The 21,235-nt window shown below is 47.5% G+C and overlaps 1 protein-coding gene across 3 annotated transcripts; it reads left to right on the top strand.

Annotated features, from left to right (window-relative positions):
- The first annotated feature begins 686 nt into the window (after positions 1-686).
- Positions 687-20,773, top strand: tlcd2 (TLC domain containing 2). Of its 3 annotated transcripts, none has more exons than XM_055658107.1 (5): positions 687-861; positions 1,541-1,883; positions 3,167-3,249; positions 5,194-5,276; positions 18,172-20,773. In XM_055658107.1, exons 2-5 carry the CDS (start codon positions 1,705-1,707, stop codon positions 18,553-18,555), a joined length of 729 nt encoding a protein of 242 aa, XP_055514082.1. In that variant the 5' UTR covers positions 687-861; positions 1,541-1,704; the 3' UTR covers positions 18,556-20,773. The 3 variants fall into 3 exon arrangements, with proteins under 3 accessions (XP_055514082.1, XP_055514083.1, XP_055514081.1); XM_055658108.1 differs by lacking the exon at positions 687-861 and adding an exon at positions 974-1,075; XM_055658106.1 differs by lacking the exon at positions 687-861 and having other exon boundaries at positions 1,301-1,883.
- The last annotated feature ends 462 nt before the right edge of the window (positions 20,774-21,235 follow it).

Consider the following 21,235-nt stretch of genomic DNA (forward strand, 5'->3'; position numbering starts at 1 on the left):
TGAGAGACCTCTTCCACCCCTGCAACAGACTGTTCCAGCCGCTACGGTCAGGCAAACGCCTCCGTTGCCATGCAGTGAGAACGGAGAGGTTGAGAAGGAGTTTCTTCCCAGAGGCAATTCGGACTGTAAACGCCTTTCTCACCAGGGACTAACTGTACAGAACGTTTTTCCTTCTATTATTTATTATGTAAAATAATATGGGTGTTATGATTGTGTTTATAATTTGTTTGGTTGTTTTGTTGTTGTTCCGCGAGCATTGCCACTTTCATTTCACTGCACATCTCGTATGTGTATGTGACAAATAAACTTGACTTGACTTGACTTGACTTGAGGTTACCTAAAATTTGAGAATTCAGTGTTCATGCTGTGGTGTTGTAAACTCCCCAAGGGGAATATGAGGTGGCAGAGTTATTGGTTCAATACTGGCAACAGGTGTCAGTGTAGCCTGCAGTGAGACCGGCTGCTCTCTATTTCTCACTGGTAAACTTCAACACAAAATAAACGTAATCTGGAGGTTTGAGACAGCGGGAACGATGCTGCCTCGGCAGCGGGGGGGGGGGGGGGGGGAGGGGGGGAGGGGGAGGAGAGGGGTAGGAGAGAGGGGGAAGGGAGAGGGGGGGGGGAGGTGGGGAGGGGGAAGATGACAGAGTGGCTTCACCACAGGGTGCTTGGAGATGCGACGCCATCCCACACACAACATGGACATGTCGACCTGTGGAGGAAGGGACTGCAGATGCTCCCAAGACAGACACAGCAAGCTGGAGTAACTCAGCGGGGGACAGGCAGCGTCTCTGGAGAGAAGGAATGGGTGACCTTTCGGGTCGAGACCCTTCTTCAGTCGACATGTCAACCTGCCTGGTGGTAAATATGTGGTTCCCTTTCAGGACCAAGTGGGGAGCGAGACTTCCCTCGATCGATCTTATTTTCTCGCTCACTCTTCAGAAACTTGTGATCACTGGACTGGACTGTGGGAGGGAGGGAGGGAGGTGGTTTCCATCGGGAATGGGAGTGTGTGCTCGGCGGTCGGGGAGATAGAGAGTTCGCTGTGTCTCTCCCGGGGACGTCCTCTCTACCTGTGAGAGTCAGGGAAGGGAGTGAGTGGGGGGAGAGAGAGAGAGAGGAAAGGAGAGAGGAGGGAGGGGGGAGTGCTTGATGGAGGGGGAGGGGGAGGGGGGAGGGGGGGGGGGTTAGAGAAAGAGGGGGGAGAGGAGGGGGGGAGAGGGGAAAAGAGAAAGAGAGAGAGAGGGAGGGGGGGGGGGGGGGGGGGGGGGGGGGGGGGGAGAGGGGGGAGGGGGGAGAGAGAGGGGACAGAGAGAGTTCCCAGCAAAGCTCCGCTAGGATCTTTGTGTCCCAGCGCTGGGTGCCAGTGTGTGGATACACGCGCGGCCGAAGGGAGTTGAGGGTTGGGTTGGTGCTGACTTGTGTAACACACTAGCGTTGTATAACACTCGACTCCAACCCCACCCTCTCCTCTCTCCCGAAACAATCAACAACAACCCCGTCGTTTTGAATTTGGTTTTGTTTTTTTGGTCCTGCCCAGAACTGGGGCTGCCTAAAGACACAGACACGGACACAGACACAGAGTGAGTGCTGGAGTAACTCAGCGGGTGGGGGCCAGGAGGCAGGCAGCGCGTGTGTGGGGCCAGTGACCACCCCGGGACATTCAGACAGACAGACAGACAGACAGAGCCGGGGAGTTCCGCGATGGACTCGAACCCCGCGCTGCTCATCGTCGGCGGCTCAGTCGCGGCTTTCGCGTTGGTCAACGGGGCGGCGGGACTGCTCCCCATGCCCGAATCTGCCCTGAGAAACACCTGGAAATGGAGGAACATCTGCACGTCCCTGGTGCACAGTGTGGTGACAGGGGTCTGGGCCCTCCTCTGGTGAGTGTCGCAAACTGAGAGTCAAGTCAAGAGTTTATATTGATGTGAATTTTTATGTGCGATTCTCTGGTTTTCCCTGTGAAATGTCTTCTCATTTTGCTCTGTACAACTGTTGCTTTGCAAGATGCCCATAAAGATTTTTTCTCCAGCATTTTTGTGTGCCCTGCCAATAAAGGTTGATTGATTACATTTATTGAAGGTAGACAAAAATGCTGGAGAAACTGAGCGGGTGAGGCAGCATCTATGGAGAGAAGGAGTTGACAATGTTTAACGTCTCTCCACAGATGCTGCCTCACCCGCTCAGTTTCTCCAGCATTTTTTTTTGTCTACCGTCGCAAACTATCTGGTGATTTAACCCAATGATTAGATATTACCGATTGCATGCGCAGGCTAGTTTAAACCTAGGATAGACACCGAATGCTGGAGTATCTCAGGTGGAGTAAATCTGAACCCTTCTTCAGATCCGAAACGTCACCCATTCCTTCTCTCCAGAGATGCTGCCTGTCCTGCTGAGCCGGATTGTCACCTTCCCCGTAGCAAATGACGAACCATCCAACATTTCCTTATTCCCATCTGCTTTGATCCGTCGTTTTCCACACCTTACCCTTCCATATCTCTCCACTCCCTCTCCTCTCTCAGTCTGAAGAAGGGTCTCCACCCGAAATGTCACCCATTCCTTCTCTCCAGAGATGCTGCCTGTCCTGTTGACAATAGGTGCAGGAGTAGGCCATTCGGCCCTTCGAGCCAGCGCTTCCGTTCAATGTGATCATGGCTGATCATCCCCAATCAGTACCCCGTTCCTGCCTTCTCCCCATATCCCCTTCCGCAGCTATCTTTAAGAGCCCTATCTATCTAGCTCTCTCTTGAAAGTATCCAGAGAACCTGCCTCCACCGCCCTCTGAGGCAGAGAATTCCACAGACTCACAACTCTCTGTGTGAAAAGGTGTTTCCTCATCTCAGTTTGAAATGGCTTACCCCTTATTCTTAAACTGTGTGGCCCCTGGTTCCGGACTCCCCCAACATCGGGAACATGCTTCCTGCCTCTAGCATGTTCAAACCCTTAACAATCTTGTATGTTTCAATAAGATATCCTCTCATCCTTCTAAATTCCAGAGTTACTCCAGCATTTTATATCTAGCTTTAAATTATGAATTTTCCCATTCAAAATCACTGAGGCAAGTCTCACTTGAGATAATGCGCTTGGTAGGTCTTTGGACAGTGGAGTTTAAAAATAAATATTTTGCTGATTTCCAACTTTTTGTTTTCCACTCCCCACTTTCCAGTTTTTACCTGCATCCACGGATGGCACAGGATCTAATCGGCACCTACTCTCCCTCCTCCCACTGCCTGGTGTCGGTCTCCATAGGTAAGTGCAGATCCACGTGTAGGGAAGTGAGAAGCCAGTAGCGTGGTGCCCTTCCTCTGACTGATGTAATCCTAGTGTTATACAACGCTGAGTTACACAACAACAAAAGCAGCCGGCGCATCATTGTCATTACATATGCCCTGTTGATTTGACTGTGTAATTGGACTCTGGCACTGCTTTTACACGTACTATTGGCCAATGTGCAACCACAACAAAAATTCTTCCTATGTGTTATTTAAAAAAAAAACATATTTACGTTGGAGCAGCAAAAATTGGTTTACTTTAACCCATTACACAAAAATTACCCCTGAAGTAGTCATTGTTGTCTTGTCGATACTAGTTTCTACCTAGGCCACGTAGAAACACAGAAAATAGGTGCAGGAGGGGGCCATTCGGCCCTTCGAGCCAGCACCGCCATTCAATGTGATCGTGACATCAGTATCCTGTTCCTGCCTTCTCCCCATATCCCCTGACTCCGCTATCTTTAAGGGCCCCATCTAGCTCTCTCTTGAAAGTATCCAGAGAACTGGCCTCCACCACCCTCTGAGGCAGAGAATTCCACAGACTCACAACTCTCTGTGAGGATAAAGTGTCCGTTCTAAATGGCTTGCATCTTATTCTTAAACTGTGGCCCCTGGTTCGGGACTCCCCCAACATCAGGAACATGTTTCCTGCCTCTAGCACGTCCAAACCCTTAACAATCTTATATGTTTCAATAAGATATCCTCTCATCCTTCTAAACTCCGGAGTGTACAAGCCCAGCCGCTCCATTCTCTCAGCATATGACAGTCCCGCCATCCCGGGAATCAACCTTGTAAACCTACGCTGCACTCCCCAAAGTAAGTAAGTAAGTTTATTGGCCGAGTATTCACATACAAGGAATTTGCCTTGGTGCTCCGCCCACAAGTAACAACATGACATACAGTGACAGTTACGAATGACTCAGAAAACACTAAACATTAATAATAACAAAACAAAAAGGTCAGCATTACTATAAATACCAAAAGGTTCTGTTTGCTTCAAATTCTTTAATTCTCTTGCACTTACAGAAGAACAGTCACATACAGTTAAAAATGTACTTTATGAGGTTTGGTGCCTTTGAATAGGGCAATAACAAATATGACAACCATTCAACATGCTACAATAATTGTTGCTGTTTGAAAGCAAAGAGTGGGTTGGAAACTTGGATGCCAAGGAATCTTGTAATGTTTGACATTTTTCAAATGTATATCCCACTGAATTGTTCCCAGATGTCTTCGATGAAATGGGCTCATTTATTTACACTGGACAGGGCTGCTGTATTTGTAAAACTTTTAGTTTAGTTTGGTTTAGATATACAGCACAGAAACAAGACCTTAGGCCCACCGAGTCCGTGCCTGGCCAGCGATCCCCGCACACTAACACCACCCCACACACACTGGGGACCGCGTGCAATTTTACCGAAGCCAATTAGCCAACAAACCTGCACGTCTTTGAGGCGTGGGGAGAAACCGGAGATCCCGGAGAAAACCCACGCGGGTGCACCTATTTTCTATGTTTCTATGAGCACTATCCTACACGCACCAAGGACTTCTTATAGTTCGATCCTGACTACGGGCGCTGTCTGTACGGAGTTTGTACGTTCTCCCCGTGATCTGCGTGGGTTTTCTCCAAGATCTTATGTTTCCTCCCACACTCCAAAGACGTCCAGATTTGTAGGTTAATTGGCTTGGTAAATGTAAAACAATTGTCCCTAGTGGGTGTAGGATAGTGTTAATGTGTGGAGATCGCTGGTCGGCGCGGACCCAGTGGGCTGAAGGGCCTGTTTCCGCGCTGTATCACTAAACTAAATGAAACAAAACTAACCCCTTCATTCATTGAGAATGAAGAACGTGTTGTAGCAGGGAGAAGAATTGTAGATGAAGAATCGCAAATTTTAAACTTGTTCCTATTTGCCACTTGCAGGTTATTTTGTCCATGACTTTACAGACATGTTGTGGAACCAGAGGTTGCAACATTCCTGGGAACTACTTTTCCATCATTCTGTGGTAAGATGTCTCTAAATATGCACACAATAGCTTGCAGCCAGCCAGCGCAACACATCGGGCATCATTGACTGACGTATAAAGTAGGTATGTTACAAAACCTACCTGAATCGTGGCTGAGCATCTGCCCCACCCCTTGTGTGTGATTTTGGCGCTGTTTGGAGGGGGCGGGTTTAAAACACGATTTTTACTAGGCTGTTCCAATCGCAGATGTTCAGCCTAGTAAATCATTAACGGAGAATCGCTGCAAGACCCGGTCGCAAAAGCTATTATTAGTTTTATAGGCCTCGAATAATAGATATAATAGTTTTAAAAGCTCTCGTTCACTCCGCAACCTCTCGCAGCCCCAGGGTTTTATAAAGCAAACTATTAAAGGTATGTACCTTATTTTTACATTAAATGGGGCATATATATAACCCTATATATCAAGTTATCTATAGCGAGTAGGTCATTTTAGGCTTTTTATATCCCGCAGTATTTTTCTCGGCATTTGAGGGCACTAATCCAGCGCGATGTCAACGTTCTAAACCAGCGCGTTCACATGACCCACTAGAAAGCCGATTTAAATGGGCATTTATTTACAGCAATTGAACACTAAATTCCTTCCATTTGGCCTATAAATTAATGTAAATTAGATATAAAAATCATGTTATATTGTGAATTATTTGTGAATAATCTTTGGACACTTAGGCTATTTAAAAATGTTAATCTTTCCTTAAGAAATGGGCTTTTGACTATCCAAGATCACAGCTTTTTTGTAATGTCCATTGAAAATCAATAGGGAACAAGATGCTAATTTCCGAGTATGAAAATGGCCATAACCTTTTTAATACTTGAGATATGAAAGTGAATTTGGTGTCAAATTAAACTTATTGTTATGCTTTATCTGATGGGATAAATTGCAGACTTGATTTTTAAAATCTCAAAATTTTGTAACATTGCTATATAAAGTAATCGAAAAAGTCGCGGAGTGATGACAGCCTTGTGTTTCCCCAAGTGCCGCAACCTTTTTGTTTGTCGCCGTTGGATTTTGTAATGTTCAAAATCTTTCGGCGACCCTGACACGTCAGTCAATGACGACGGCAGTCGCCGAAAAAAAAATCGGCAAGAGGGACTGGCCCTTTAAGGGTGTAGGTGCAGAGGAACAGCTCATGCAAGAAATAAGTAGGAGCAAGGTACAATGCTGTGATTAGCTGGAATTGCGATGTCATGCATGACAAAAGAAACAGTTGCAAGGTGTTGTGAGTAAAAATATCAGAATACACAGAAAGACAAGTCTGATCCAGACAATAGACAATAGGTGCAGGAGTAGGCCATTCAGCCCTTCCAGCCAGCACCGCCATTCATCCACAATCAGTACCCCATTCCTGCTTTCTCTCCATATCCCTTAGCGCCACTATCCCTAAAGGGCCTGTCCTTTACTTAGGCGATTTTTTGGGCGACTATTGGCGACTGCTGTAAATTTCTCAACATGTTGGAAAGTTTTCAGCAACAGTGGCGATAATGTTTGCTGTCGTAGGTTGTCGCCAGGTGTTGTAGTGAATTCCATTAAAAACTAGTCCCTGGCAGTCGCCTAAAGAGTCGCCTAAGTGGGGCAGGCCCTTAAGAGCTCTATCTAACTCTCTTGAAAGCAAGATAATAACTGGTGGAGGAATGTGCTGAGGAATGTACTGACTGTGTGATTAACTTGCCGTGAATACTCGGGTATAATTGTACTGTCTGTGCACAATACAATTGATTGGGACCACGAGGGCCAATGTTGATGTAACCATCCTCGTGGATGTTCTCTCACTCCCGCTTGTGTAATAAAGAGGAACTGGTACATTCTTGTAGTGACTAATGTGGTTTGTTGTCTAACAGCGCGGAGAGAACTGTAACATGTACGGTATGTGAATTGGCTTCTGTAAAAATTGTACATTGTCATAGAAACTTAGAAATTAGGTGCAGGAGTAGAGGCCATTTGGCCCTTCGAGCCTGCACTGCCATTCAATATGATCAGGGCTGATCATCCAACTCAGTATCCTGTACCTGCCTTCTCTCCATACCCCCTGATCCCTTTAGCCACAAGGGCCACATCTAACTCCCTCTTAAATATAGCCAATGATCTGGCCTCAACTACATTCTGTGGCAGAGAATTCCACAGATTCACCACTCTGTGTGAAAAATGTTTTCCTCATCTTGGTCCTAAAAGATTTCCCCCTTATCCTTAAACTGTGACCCCTTGTTCTGGACTTCCCCAACATCGGGAACAATCTTCCTGCATCTAGCCTGTCCAACCCCTTAAGAATTTTGTAAGTTTCTATAAGAAACAATTGTAAATTGTCCTTGGTGTATGGGCTAGTGCTAGTGTAAGGCGGTTGCTGGTCGGCACGGATTTTGTGGGCCGAAGGGCCTGTTTCCACGCTGTATCTCAAAAGCTAAACTAAAGTAAACTCGGGTTCCATGGAGAATGTCGTGTGGTGAGTCTGAGATTTAAATGGAGCTTCGGGTGTTTTGGGGATTTTTTTTCCCAGTCTTTGATCTGCATGGAAGGCTGCTGACATGGCAGCAAGTGTCGCAGCGGTAAAGTTGCTGCCTCACTGCACCAGAGACCCGGGTTCGATCCTGGCTGTAAATACGCAGTTTTTGTACATTCTCCCTGTGACCTGCGTGAGATTTTGTCCGGGTGCTCCGGTTTCTTCCCACACTCCAAAGGCGTGCGGTTTTGTAGGCTAATTGACTTCTGTAAATTGTCCCCAGTGTGTAGATAGAACTGGTGTATGGGTGATCGCTGGTCGGTGTGAAACTCAACGGGTGCAGCAGCATCTATGGAGCGAAGGAAATAGGAATCGTTTTGGGCCGAAACACTTCTCTAGACTAATGTGGGGTGGGGAGAAGAAAGGAAAAAGGAAGAGGAGGAGCCCGAGGACTGAGGGAGAGCTGAGAGGGGAAGGTGACAGCAAGGGCTTCCAAAAATTGGAGAATTCAATGTTTATGCCGCTAGGGTGCAGACTGCCCAAGCGGAATATGACTGCTCTGCTCCCCCAATTTCCGGTGGTGCTCTCTCTGGCCATGGAGGAGGCCCAGGACAGAGAGGTCTGATTCGGAATGGGAGGGGGAGTTGAAGTGCTGAGCCTTCGGGAGATCAGGTTGGTTAATGCAGACCGAGCAGAGGTGTTCGGGATGTACTAAAATTAGTTTGATGTTGTCCCATTTGCTCATCCGATCCCTAAACAAGAGGGGCAATTAACAGAGTCTGCTTAACTGGCAAACCTGCAAGTCTTTGGGATGTGGGAGGAAACCGGAGCGGAGGTCACAAGGAGAATGTGCAAACTCCACACAGGCAGCTCCCAAGATTAGAATTGAACCCGGGTATCTAGTGCTGAAAGGCAGCAATCCTACCAGCTGCACCACTCTGCTGCCCAGGAGTTAATCAACGTCGTTGAAAACTGTTCTCCTGGCCATTATCAGGTTGCAATTTTGGGACCTCTTTGTGTATGGTTTATATTTTGGGATCTTGCCCTGTAGACTTCATTGTAACACGGAAACAAGGCAAGAACTTCCTCATTTATTACAAAGCCGCATAACAAGTGTGATTGACAGCATGCAAGTCATTTTGGGATGTACTAAGGCTATGAAATATGCCATGTCGATACAGATTTGTATTTATTTTGACATACTACACTTTTTTTAAACCAGTTAGTCCCAGTTCATGACGTTGTTTTAATCTCTACAATTCTGCTTGACAATTAAAGATAATATTTCTCCACGATTATGAAACCAACCAACTTTGCCTTTCCAAGGTACACAAAATTACTAGAAAAACTCAGCGGGTGCAGCAGCATCTATGGAGCGAAGGAAATAGGCGACGTTTCGGGCCGAAACCCTTCTTCAGACCCAAGTCTTGACAACTTTGCCTTTCCAGATGGTTTAATTACCACACCATAGTTACCCAACCAGACACAATTAAATTTAAGGTAGCTCTTTTTCTCCAAGAACCCTTTTTTTGCGCAAGTCCACCCTCTGCCACCTCCAGTTTAAATTCCACTTGGAATATTTTTGGAGGACCAGGAAACCAAGAAACAAGAAGAAACTGGTAGCGTTCAAAATACCCAGCAATGATTGGGTTAACATATGATGAGCGTGTGACGGCACTGGGCCTGTACACGCTGGAGTTTAGAAGGATGAGGTGGGGGGACCTCATTGAAACTTACTGAATAGTGAAAGGCCTGGATAGAGTGGATGTGGAGAGGATGTTTCCACTAGTGGGAGAGTCTAGGACCAGAGGTCATATCTTCAGAGTAAATGGACGTTCCTTTAGAAATGAGATGAGGAGGAATTTCTTTGGTCAGAGGGTGGTGAATCTGTGGAATTCATTGCCACAGGCGGCTGTGGAGGCCACGTCCATGGGTGTTTTTTAACTGGAGATTGACGGATTCTCGGATTGACGGAGAAGCCTCGCGACGATGGGCCCTCGGCGGTGGTGATGGTCGACCCCGTTGATGAGAGCATGGAGAACCACCGTGAGGGGGTTGGGGATGAACAATGGAGGACCCAGCATGGGGGGGGGGGGGGGACAATGAACAATGGGGGGGGGAGGAAGGACAACGGGTACCCGGCTTGGGGGGTGGGTGGGGGGGACCCCGGGGGGGGAGCGGGGCAATGGGGGGGGGGGGGGGGGGGGGGGGGGGGGGGGAGGGGGGCAATGGGGGGGGGGGGGGGCTTTGTAACAGTGTCAGCGCTGTAGGTGGCTACTATTCGTATACATTGTGTATGCAAGCAAAGAATCTCACTGTGCTGAGTCACAAGTATTCCTATTCCTACTCCATCGATCTTGAAGATCGTACTCTCCCAGCATCACGTCTGAGAATGAAAACCAATAAGACAAAAAAAATCTAAACTTGCGTAAAATTCTTTGACGAGCGAGCCAGAAATTAACAAAAATCTGCTGGCCAGATGTTGTGGAATATGTTGCTTGTCGGAAAACGGTGAACACCCTCCCCTGTCAAATGTTGGGAGTGTCTGTGCGTAGATTTACAAAACCTCAAGATTTGTACTGCAACTCCACTACTTTAGTTTAGTTTAGAGATACAGCGCAGAAACAGGCCCTTCGGCCCACCGAGCCCGCCCCATCCAGCGATTCCCGCACACTAACACTCCCCTACACACACACTAGGGACAATTTACAATTTTACCGAAGCCAATTAACCTACAAACCAGCACGTCTTTGGAGTGTGGGAGGAAACCGGAGCACCCGGAGAAAACCCACACGGGTTACAGGGAGAACGCACAAACTCCGTACAGACAGCACCCGTAGTCAAGATCGTACCCAGGTCTCTGGCGCTGTGAGGCAGCAACTCTACCGCTGTGCCACCAGTTTACGATTAATTCGTCAAACCAGGGTTTTTGATTTGATAACGTTGGAAACTTGGGTAAATTTGGGGAATGCAAGCTGGGGGCTGACTGAGGGAATGCGTTGCATAACTCCAAGTTGGCAGCAATGCTCGAGTCGTTAATCATTTTGCACATCCTGTTGAACTCGCGGTTAAATTTTGTTATATGTAGATTTTGCAATGCAGAGGCTCCTCATTGATTTGGCATCTGGTTCGAACGCGGAGCTGTGGAAATTGGCAGTGCATTCTCCCTGCCTTGACTTCCCCGCCACAGTGGGAGTGTTTTTATATCCACGGACCTGCAGAGATTAAGAGTATACACAGAAATGTGCCTGCCAGGACTGGTGGGCTGGAAATGATCATATTTCAAAGTGCAAAGAGACTCGGGAGTGCTGCTGCAGGATTCCCCCAAAAGGTTCATTTGCAAGTTGAATTGGTAGCAAGGAATGCAATGCAATGTTAGCATTCATTTCGAGTTTTGATTTGGGTGGGAAGGAATGAATGAATGAGTTGCAGCGGCCCTTTGGCCCACCGAGCCCGCGCTGACCAGCGATCCCCGCACATTAACTCGATCCTACACACGCAAGGGACAATTTTACATTTTATACCAGGCCAATTAACCTACACACCGGGAGGAAACCAAAGATCTCGGAGAAAACCCACGCAGGACACGGGGAGAACGTACAAACTTCGTACAGACAGCACCCGTAGTCAGGATCGAGCCCGGGTCTCTGGCGCTGTGAGGCAGCAACTCTACCGCTGCACCACCGTGACCGCCACAGTCTATAGACTGTCACCTGTGATGGGGACAGAGAGGTCATGGAGGAGGAGAGAGAAGGGACGGAGGTGTCAGAGGTATTGTACAGATGGTATGTTCAGCCTCTAGTTAGCATCATAGGTCATGAGGCGATACAACGTGGAAACAGGCTCTTCGGCCCAACTTACACACGCCGACCAACATGCTCCATCTACACTACCTGCATTTGGCCCATATCCCTCTAAATCTGTCATCTCGCTGGGCCGTGGCTGCGGACTGGGAACGCGGCCAGATTACTTTATTGAGGCGCCGTGGTCTCGATGCCTCCCGGATGGCCACGGAGAAGCCCGGGTTGGAGCCTGCCCGGGGTCCCGCAGGTCGGTCGGAGGAGCCTTCCCCCCCCCACAGGGTCAGAACCCGGGTCATCGGCGTGGCCGCGGCTGGGGCCCAGGTTCGCACCACGGAGGCCTCAGGAGAGGACCAGGAAGCCCTAGTGGAGAGGTTGGTGCCGCGGTTGACCGACAGACGAGGACGGACCACGTGGAAGCGATGACCGCCGCTGCCGTGGGAAGGACAAAGGTGGACCCAGCATGGGGCGACCTGTCACAGTCTGCCCTCTCCTCATTCTCATCCACTTCACCTCCCAGTACTTTTCCACCGGTCCCTCCTTCTCCTCACCTGCCTGCCTGCCACTCCCCTCTCATCAGCCCAACTCTCCTCACCTGTTGCACTCAGTTGCCTCTGATCACCAATTAACCCGGTATATAGACTCTCCTCACCGTTCACACAGTGCCAGATTGTTCTCAGCATTCATGCAAAACTCTCCAGCGATTTCCCGACTGACTACACGGATTCGAACCTGCCTGCCCCTGACCATTCCGTCCTGTCGTCTTCCCGGATATCACCTCAGCCTTCTGTCCCCGACCACGGCCTTCGTCCCGTACCTCCTGGTTTCTGTCTGCCTCTCTCCTGGGCTGTTTGGTGTATCCCTGCAACGGCTCCTCAACTTCCTGCCTGGCTTCGACTCTCCTTTCGTCTGTCCCTCGCTGGTTTGTTTGCATCGTGTGTTGGATCTCCTGGTTACCGGACCTTCCGCTACCCCGACTACGTCTCCTGCCTGCCCCTCTTCGGAACCCTCGCTCAATCCTGAGCCTCTGTGTGAGTACGGTGTACCCATTCCTGTGTTACTACTCTGTGTTACAGTATCGTAATAAAGTTCATGACCAATTATACCTGCCTGATTCTGTGCTGCTATTGGGTCCAAGCTATACCCGTTACACGACCACTGTGAGGGAGGGGGGATCTGGCACGGGGGGAATTTGTAACTTTGTCAGCGGCCTTTATGTAGCGACTATTTGCATACCTTGGTCAAAGAATTTCACTGTGACCTGTCGCATGTGCCAATAAAGTATTAATTTGTTCATTCATTCATTGTCCATGTAATGAACGTATCTATTCTGCTCATGTCCAGTATCGGAGTCAATAACATTGATGGATATTTCTCCTCTGCAGTTATTGAAGCAGGGCAGCTGATGATATTTTGTTCCTTGACACATAATGATCGCTTCATTCTTGTTACAGGAAACTGTGGGGCCCGCAGGAAATTCCCTTAGGCAGCCTAGTGAACTTATAATACATTTGTCGGAAACAAAATGTGGACGTTTTCAGTCCAATTCAATGCAATTCCAAGAATCTGGAATATCTGGAAATATTTCTTTGTCTTTGTCTGTATCTCTGCAACTGTTTCCAATCAGTATATATGTATTTTTAGATATCGAAATAGAGATATACAGCATGGAAACAGGCCCTTTGGCACAACTTGCCTATGCCGACCAAAATGCCCGACCTACACTAGTCCCAACTGCCTGCATTTGCCCCATATCCCTCTAAACCCCTATCCATGTACTCGTCTAAATGTTCCTTAAACGTTGCGATAGTCCCTGCCTCAACTACCTCCTCCGGCAGTGTCACAGAGTGATACAGTGTGGAAACGGGCCCTTCGGTCCAACCTGCCCACACCGGCCAACAATGTCCCAGCTACCCTTGTCCCACTTGCCTGCACTTGTTCCATAACCCTCGAAACCTGTCCTATCCATGTACCTGTCCAACTGTTTCTTAAACGATGGGATAGTCCCAGCCTCAACTACCTCCTCTGGCAGCTTGTTCCATACACCCACCACCCTCTGTGTGAAAACGTTACCCCTCAGATTCCTATTGTGTTTGCTAATACGCATGTCAGTATACGAACCTTGTGTTAGTTACCTGTCTGGATATCTGTTTTGTGTAGCCGTAAGAATCGTGACGGCATCACTATCTCTGAAGGGTTAACGTGTAGGCCGTCATGGTTGTTTGAATATCATGACTGTGTTTACATGAACTCCTCTGGTTTGAGCACCTCATATTTCGCTCGGGCAGCTTACACCCACAACGGTATGAACATTGACCTCTCTAACATCAAGTAACCCTTGCTTTCCCTCTCTCTCCATCCCTCCCCCGTCCCAGTTCTCCGACCAGTCTGACTGTCACCGACTCCATTTTTATCTCCGTTTGCTTCGTTGTCAACTTCTCCCAGTTAACAATGATCTATTCTCCATTTTCCTTGATCTCCATTCCCTTTGCCCCTTTTTCACACCTTCACACTTCCTTGTCTATCTGTCTCCTCCCCCCCACCGACGTCAGTCTGAAGATGGGTCTCGACCCGAAACGCCACCCAATCCTTCTCCCTAGAGATGCTGCCCGTCCCGCTGAGTTACTCCGGCTTTTTGTGTCTATCAGCTGGTTTGACATGTTTTATCCATTGAGTCAGCCTATCATGAAAATGTGAGAAGTCCCTGCCGCGCTCAAGTTAGTTCAGAGTCACAGTGAGAGGGGGGGGGGGGGGAGACGAATGAATTTGCAAAACTGATTTTCTTATCATGAAAGCCTCATTGTTGTGTAAAAGATGTGACCAGTTCACAAAGAAGTTGAATGAATGATTAATAAACCATGTGTACAATTTAAAATCCGTAACAGCCATTTATTTGTTCTGCTCTGCCCAAAGCGACCCAGTACCCTGCAGAGCAGCGTGAAGAACCATGTCTTGTGCCTGGCATGGGGAAGCTCTCACATGCTTAGTTACACAGCACTGAACATCCCCAATGGAGAGATGTGCCTTAGATTGATGTTTAAGAAAGAACTGCAGATGCTGGTAAAATCGAAGGTAGACACAAAATGCTGGAGAAACTCAGCGGGTGAGGCAGCATCTATGGAGAGAAGGAATTATCTGCCACGCTGAGTTACTCCAGCTTTTTGTGTCAACCTGCAAAACCTGTACGTCTTTGGAGTGTGGTCTCCGCGTCGGAGCTCCCACCTGCACACCACAGTGAATATACTACTTCCGTTTTCCATCTGCGTAACATCTGACTTACACAAGGGTCCGCGGGTCGTGACCCTGACGTAAGTCGGGAAACATCTATATTCATTTCTCACAGAAGGTTTGGTGGGAATGAAAGCTTCACAACATGGGCAGAACGGTTTTTTCTTTATCAAAATCTATATACTATTAAAAGACTCTGCTTGTTTGTCTGTCTATCTGTGATCTCGAGAAGCTATGCTAAAACGGTACACATTAGCACAAAATGTTTTGCAGGATCTTACTCGGCTTTTTCCCGTCGTCGGTCTAATCAAGTTTCCTTCAGATTTTATGTTATATTTCACAAGTTATTGATATTTAAAGGTTTAAAAAAAACAACTTTAACAGGATTTTTACTGTTAAAATCCGTGCTGCACCAGCTTCCCACAGACTTCGATACAAAGTTGCAACACAGGAACACTCTGTGCTTCCACCATGTTTTCATCTGAATGGGATATCACAGTCCTCCACCCGACTTTTGCACCAATGTTGCCATCATACAACATTGACTCCAGCTCCTGGCAGCAGGTGCTTCAACAGGAGGGGGAGGGTGAATTGCTATTGCAATTGGCAGGCTGGGGGAGGCAGGCGAGTGCTGGAATGTTACCTTTGGCAACGGGTTGAGTTTGGAAACCACGCCTCCGGTGGGGGCTACGGGTTAGTGGTGCAATATTGCGTTGGGGAACGGGTTGCGTTGGGGGGACGAGGCCTCCCGTCTGACAGGGACCCTACGGATCCCAGTTGGTCAAAAATCTTTACAAAGTTGCATACACCCGATAATATACTAAACAAAGGCAAAAGATTACATCAGGCTCAACAGGAACTTGTACATCAGAGGCAGAGGAGGAGGAGGGATGTGGATTATCTATGCTCAGTTCTTCCTCACCAGTCCCCTCAACCATCTTCTTCAACCACTGTTCCAAAGCAGTTTCCTTCAAGCACGGTCTGAAGAAGGGTCCTGACCCGAAACGTCACCTTTTCCTTTTCTCCACAGATGCCGCCTGACCCCACTGAGTTACTCCAGCTTTTGTACAGCCTTTATGTATGTTCTTTATAATTAATTTTGTTTGAATCAAATCGATAGACATTGTTAGACACAAAATGCTGGAATAACTCAGCAGGGCAGGCAGCATCTCTGGAGAGGAGGAATGGTTGACGTTTCGGTTCGAGAAGGGTCTCGACACGAAACGTCACCTATTCCTTTTGATTGTGAGTCAATTGTAATTCAATTGGAAGTCAACATTAAATGGATCCTAATTCATAGCAGCTAACCCTTCCTTGTTATAATGGACCTTCTTGCTGGCCTTTGTGTGTCTCTTTGTGGCATCAAGTCCTCTTGAACTCACTGCCCTCTCCAAAGTATTTATTCCAATGTTTATCTACTGAACGGTTTGGTATTTTATCTCCTGGTTCGTTATTAATTAACAGTTTTACAAACCCTAACTACTGCATTGATTTTATTACAGAATATTGGCCATTCAATCTGTTCTTCCAGAGCAACCCATCTACATTCGGGACACCTAATGCTTCTAAATGCTTCATTATTTGTTCCAGGAATTAAAGGGAATTTAAGTTACAATTTGGTCTCCAAATTTGAGGAAGGACATTCTTGCTATTGAGAGAGTGCAGCGAAGGTTTACAAGGTTAATTCCCGGGATGGAGGGACTGTCGTATGCTGGGAGAATGGAGCGGGCTGGGCTTGTATACTCTGGAATTTCGAAGGGTGAGAGGGGATCTTATTGAAACATATAAGAATGTTAAGGGTTTGGACAGGCTAAAGGCAGGAAACATGTGCCCGATGTTAGGGGAGTCCAGAAACAGGGGCCACAGTTTAAGAATAAGGAGTAAGCCATTTAGAACGGAGATGAGGAAACACTTTTTCACACAGAGTTGTGAGTCTGTGGAATTCTCTGCTGCCCTCCGAGGCAGAGAATTTCACAGACTTGGATATGGGCCAAACGCGGGCAGGAGCGACAGGTGTAGCTGGGACATGTTGGCCGGTGTGGGCTAGTTGGGCCTAATGAGCCTGTTTCCACGCCGTATGTCTCGATAACTCTATAATCTACTCCGCCATTCAATCATTGCTGATCAATCTTTCTCTCGCAATCCTATTCTTCTGCCTTCGCCCCCTTACCCAACGACACCCGTACTAATCTTAGAAATATTGGAAATCCGAACCCAAAAAACAACAAAATGGTGGAATTGAATTGAAAGATAGCGTGTGGAAACAGGCCCTTCGGCCCACCGAGTCCACACCGACCATCGATCACCCGTTCACCCTAGTAGCACGTTATCCTGCTATCACATCAATTTCCTGCACGCTACGGGCAATTTACAGTGACCAATTAACCTGCAAAATGATAGAAACAAGGAACTGCAGATGCAGGTTTACAAAGAAAAAAGACACAAAGTGCTGGAGTAACTCAGCGGGCCGAGCAGCATCGCTGGAGAACATGGATAGGTGACGTTTTGGGTCAGGTCCCTTCTTCAGTCTGAATATTGTCAATGAATATTGTCCCATCACTTAACACCGAGTATTTATCTGGTTGTTTTGTCTTACTGATACTAGTTTTTTTGAAAATGGAACCAATGTCAACTATGCACTGTTAACTCTTCAACAGTTAAGTCACAAATCTGCCATCGTACCCTGGTCGACAAGGAACAACATTTAACAATGGGGAACCCTTTAAGAGCCCTATCTAGCTCCCTCTTGAAAATATCCAGAGAACCGGCCTCCACCACCATCTGAGGCAGAGAATTCCACAGACTCACAACTCTCTGTGAGAAAAAGTTTCCTCATCTCTGTTCTAAATGGCTTACCCCTTATTCTTAACCTGTGGTGCCCGTGTTCTGGACTCCCCAAACATTGGGAACATATTTCCTGCCTCTAGCGTGTCCAAACCCTTAATAATCGTATATGTTTCAATAAGACCCCCTCTCATAGAAACATAGAAACATAGAAACATAGAAAATAGGTGCAGGAGTAGGCCATTCGGCCCTTCGAGCCTGCACCGCTATTCAATATGATCATGGCTGATCATCCAACTCGGTATCCTGTACCTGCCTTCTCTCCATACCCCCTGATCTCTTTAGCCACAAGGGCCACATCTAACTCCCTCTTAAATATAGCCAATGAACTGACCTCAACTACCTTCAGTGGCAGAGAATTCCAGAGATTCACCACTCTCTGTGTGAAAATTTTTTTCCTCATCTCGGTCCTAAAAGATTTCCCCCTTTTCCTTAAACTCTCAATCTTCTAAACTCCAAATTATGAGTATTTAGTTTTTTTTTTAATTTAAATTTCTCATTTTCCCCAATTTCCCCCATTTTGTTTCCCACTTGCCCTGATGTGAAACATTGTTTGTTTTTGCTTCCCAGGTGATCAGCTGTTTCGGCATCTCCGTGTGCCTCTGTCGCTACGTGGGGTTTTCCGTGGTCGCCCTGCTGGTGGAGATCAACTCCATCTTCCTGCACCTGAGGCAGATCCTTCTGATGGGCAACATGCACCGAGCCGTCGCCTTCACCCTCAACAGCATCGTCAACCTGGGCACGTACGTGGTGTTCCGCATCAGCACGCTGGCCTGGATGACCCGCTGGCTGGTCCTCAACCGGGACAACATCCCGCTCCTCATCTACGGCATCGGCAGCGCGGGGATGGCCGTCATGACTGTGATGAACATCGTGCTGTTCTACCGACTTCTCAGGAGCGACTTCCTCAAGCCCAGCAGGGAAGGGAAGAGGCTGAAAGAAAAGAAAATCTAAAAAAAAAAGGCCTTTAATCTTTCCATCACCGAACCGTGGCTTGGATTCACTGATGGAAAAAAACCCATTAACGACAGGTACATGGACAACGCAACATCGCCCATTCCTTCTCTCCAGGGATGCAGCCCGTCCCGCTGAGTCACTCCAGCTTTTTGATTGCCTATCTTCGGTACGTGGACAGGAGAGGTTTGGAGGGATCGGAGCCAAACGCAGGCAGGTGGGACATGTTGGCCGGTGTGGGCAAGTTGGGCCAAAATGGCCCCTTTCCACACACACTATGACTCCATGATAAAGAGTCACGTTTGGCCAGAAATGTGCTTACATTCAATTAATATGGAATTCAATGCGGTTCAATTGTCATATATAATATATCTTTTGGATTTTTACCTACTTAATTTTTTTATCTCACATTGTGAATTATATTTTGAACTTGATACAGTAATGGTGCAAACAAAAAAAGCATGGTGGCTTTTCTTTAAAACCAACGCCTCTGTGTGTGATACAGAGTGATGTTATTTAATCTTTCACTACCTCACATTGAACTAATTGTTCAAGTATTAATGATATCAAGCGTTGCTGCACTGCAGTTATGTGCTGGGCTAATCCAACAGCACTTTGTAAACCCACAGACTCGACCATTGAGGAAAGGCAGCGGGCAACAGGTACTTGAAAATAACGCACCTGAGGTTCCAGTCCAAGTTGCATATCTTCCCGACTTGAAAACCTTTCATCATACTAACACACGGATAGGACAAGTTTGGAGGGATATGGACCCAGGTGGGACTAGTGTAACTTGGGGCATGTTGGCCGGTGTGGGCAAGTTGGGCCAAAGGGCCTGTTTCCACACTGTATCACTCTATGATTGTATATGATGAGCGTTTGACGGCACTGGGCCTGTACTCGCTGGAGTTTCGAAGAATGAGAGGGGGACCTCATCGAAACGTACAGAATAGTGAAGGGCTTGGATAGAGTGGATGTGGAGAGGATAATTCCACTGAGCGGGAGAGTCTAGGACTAGAGGTCATAGCCTCAGAATTAAAGGACGTTCTTTTAGGAAGGTGATGAGGAAAGATTTCTTTAGTCAGAGGGTGGTGAATCTGTGGAATTCTTTGCCACCGAAGGCTGTGGAGGCCAAGTCAGTGGATTTTTTTAAGGCAGAGATAGATAGATACTTGATTAGTGCGGGTGTCCGAGGTTATGGGGAGAAGGCAGGACAATGGGGATAGGCGGGAGAGATAGATCAGCCATGATTGAATGGCGAAGTAGGCTTGATGGGCCGAATGGCCTAATTCTGCTCCTATCACATGATCTTATGATGTTCCTTCATCGGCACTGGGTCTGAGTTCTGGAATTCCCTGCCCAGCGCTAGCATGGGAGTGCCTTGACCAAAAATACTGCAGTGGTTCAAGAAGGCAACATATCACCACCTTCTTGGAGACAATCATGAGAGGAATAAATCGGGTAGACACACAGAGTCTCCATTGCCCACAGCAGGTGAATCGAGGACCAGAGCGCATATGTTTACAATGAAGGGGAAAAGATTTGATTGGAATCTGAGGGGTAACTTTTTCACTCAAAGGGTGGTGGGTGTGGGTGGAACGAGCTGGCAGACGAGGTGGTTGAAGCTGGGACTATCCCAGCATTTATGGTAGGCCAGGTTTGGAGGGATCTGGGCCGATCTCTGGCAGGTGGGACTAGTGTAGCTGGGACATGTTGGCCGGTGTGGGCAAGTTGGGCCGAAGGGCCTGTTTCCATCCAGTATCACTCTATGCTTCTATGATCAACGTTGACCTCCGAATGTGGTCGTGTTGAGTAACACAGTCATCCTAAAATAAATGTGGGAAACAACTCTTGGAATGTTTGTAACTTTGTTCATTCATATTGGCTTTGAAGTTGAATAAATAATATGGTGAATTTATAAATTAAAATGACTGCAATTCTCATTTAAGCCTTCAGAACACCTTTATTCAGACAGAGTATTGAGTTTAGAAGTTGGATGCAACCATTCCTTGTGAGAGTGAGGGGGGAGGTTTGCTGTCGGGCTGCATCTCAGCTTAGTTTGGGAGCAGCTCTGCCCAAGATCACAAAACAATTGCAGGCAGTTGTAGACGTGCTTTAGTCCAGTCCATCGCCCAGACCAAACTTCCCACCATTGACTCCATCTACAATTCACGCTGCCTCGGGAAAGCAGCCAATATCATCAAAGACTTGTCCCACACTGACCATTCCTTCTTCCCCCCCCACCACAGGTACCATGTAATCCCGAGCTACCTGCTCCATGGTCGGATAGTCGGCGAATAAACCGTCTGCCCACCTGGTTTGCCAGGTGAGGAGGGGGCTGTGGACCCCCAGCAGGACCAAAAACAAGACCTGTCAAAGGGCGGATGAGCTCCTAGCGAGCCGACGGCCATCCACACTTCAGTAGAAGTTGCAATCACTGTCACACACGGCATTGTAAGGCACCGTGCCGGTTGATGTTTCAACAATGATGGTGATGATTCGATGAAAACCAGCATCCTCAGTCCTTTCCTACACAAGGAAGGTACAGGTTAGATTCCAATCCATGATCCCAAACACAACACCGGAGTGTGTACCAGAGATGACCAGGTGACTGGGGATTCGGGGAGTGGACAGACTAAAACAAGATAACATTGATCTTGTAATAATATGATATATAGAT

This window comes from Leucoraja erinacea, chromosome 28 (genome assembly GCF_028641065.1).
Source record: "Leucoraja erinacea ecotype New England chromosome 28, Leri_hhj_1, whole genome shotgun sequence".
NCBI classification, from domain to species: Eukaryota; Metazoa; Chordata; class Chondrichthyes; order Rajiformes; family Rajidae; genus Leucoraja; species Leucoraja erinaceus.

Excerpts from the sequence above, each read along its gene's own strand:
- tlcd2 (XM_055658107.1), top strand. The coding sequence starts at position 1,705 with ATGGACTCGAACCCCGCGCTGCTCATCGTCGGCGGCTCAGTCGCGGCT. Across the intron at positions 1,884-3,166 it reads GGGGTCTGGGCCCTCCTCTG|TTTTTACCTGCATCCACGGA; the intron begins GTGAGTGTCGCA and ends CCCACTTTCCAG. Across the intron at positions 3,250-5,193 it reads CCTGGTGTCGGTCTCCATAG|GTTATTTTGTCCATGACTTT; the intron begins GTAAGTGCAGAT and ends TGCCACTTGCAG.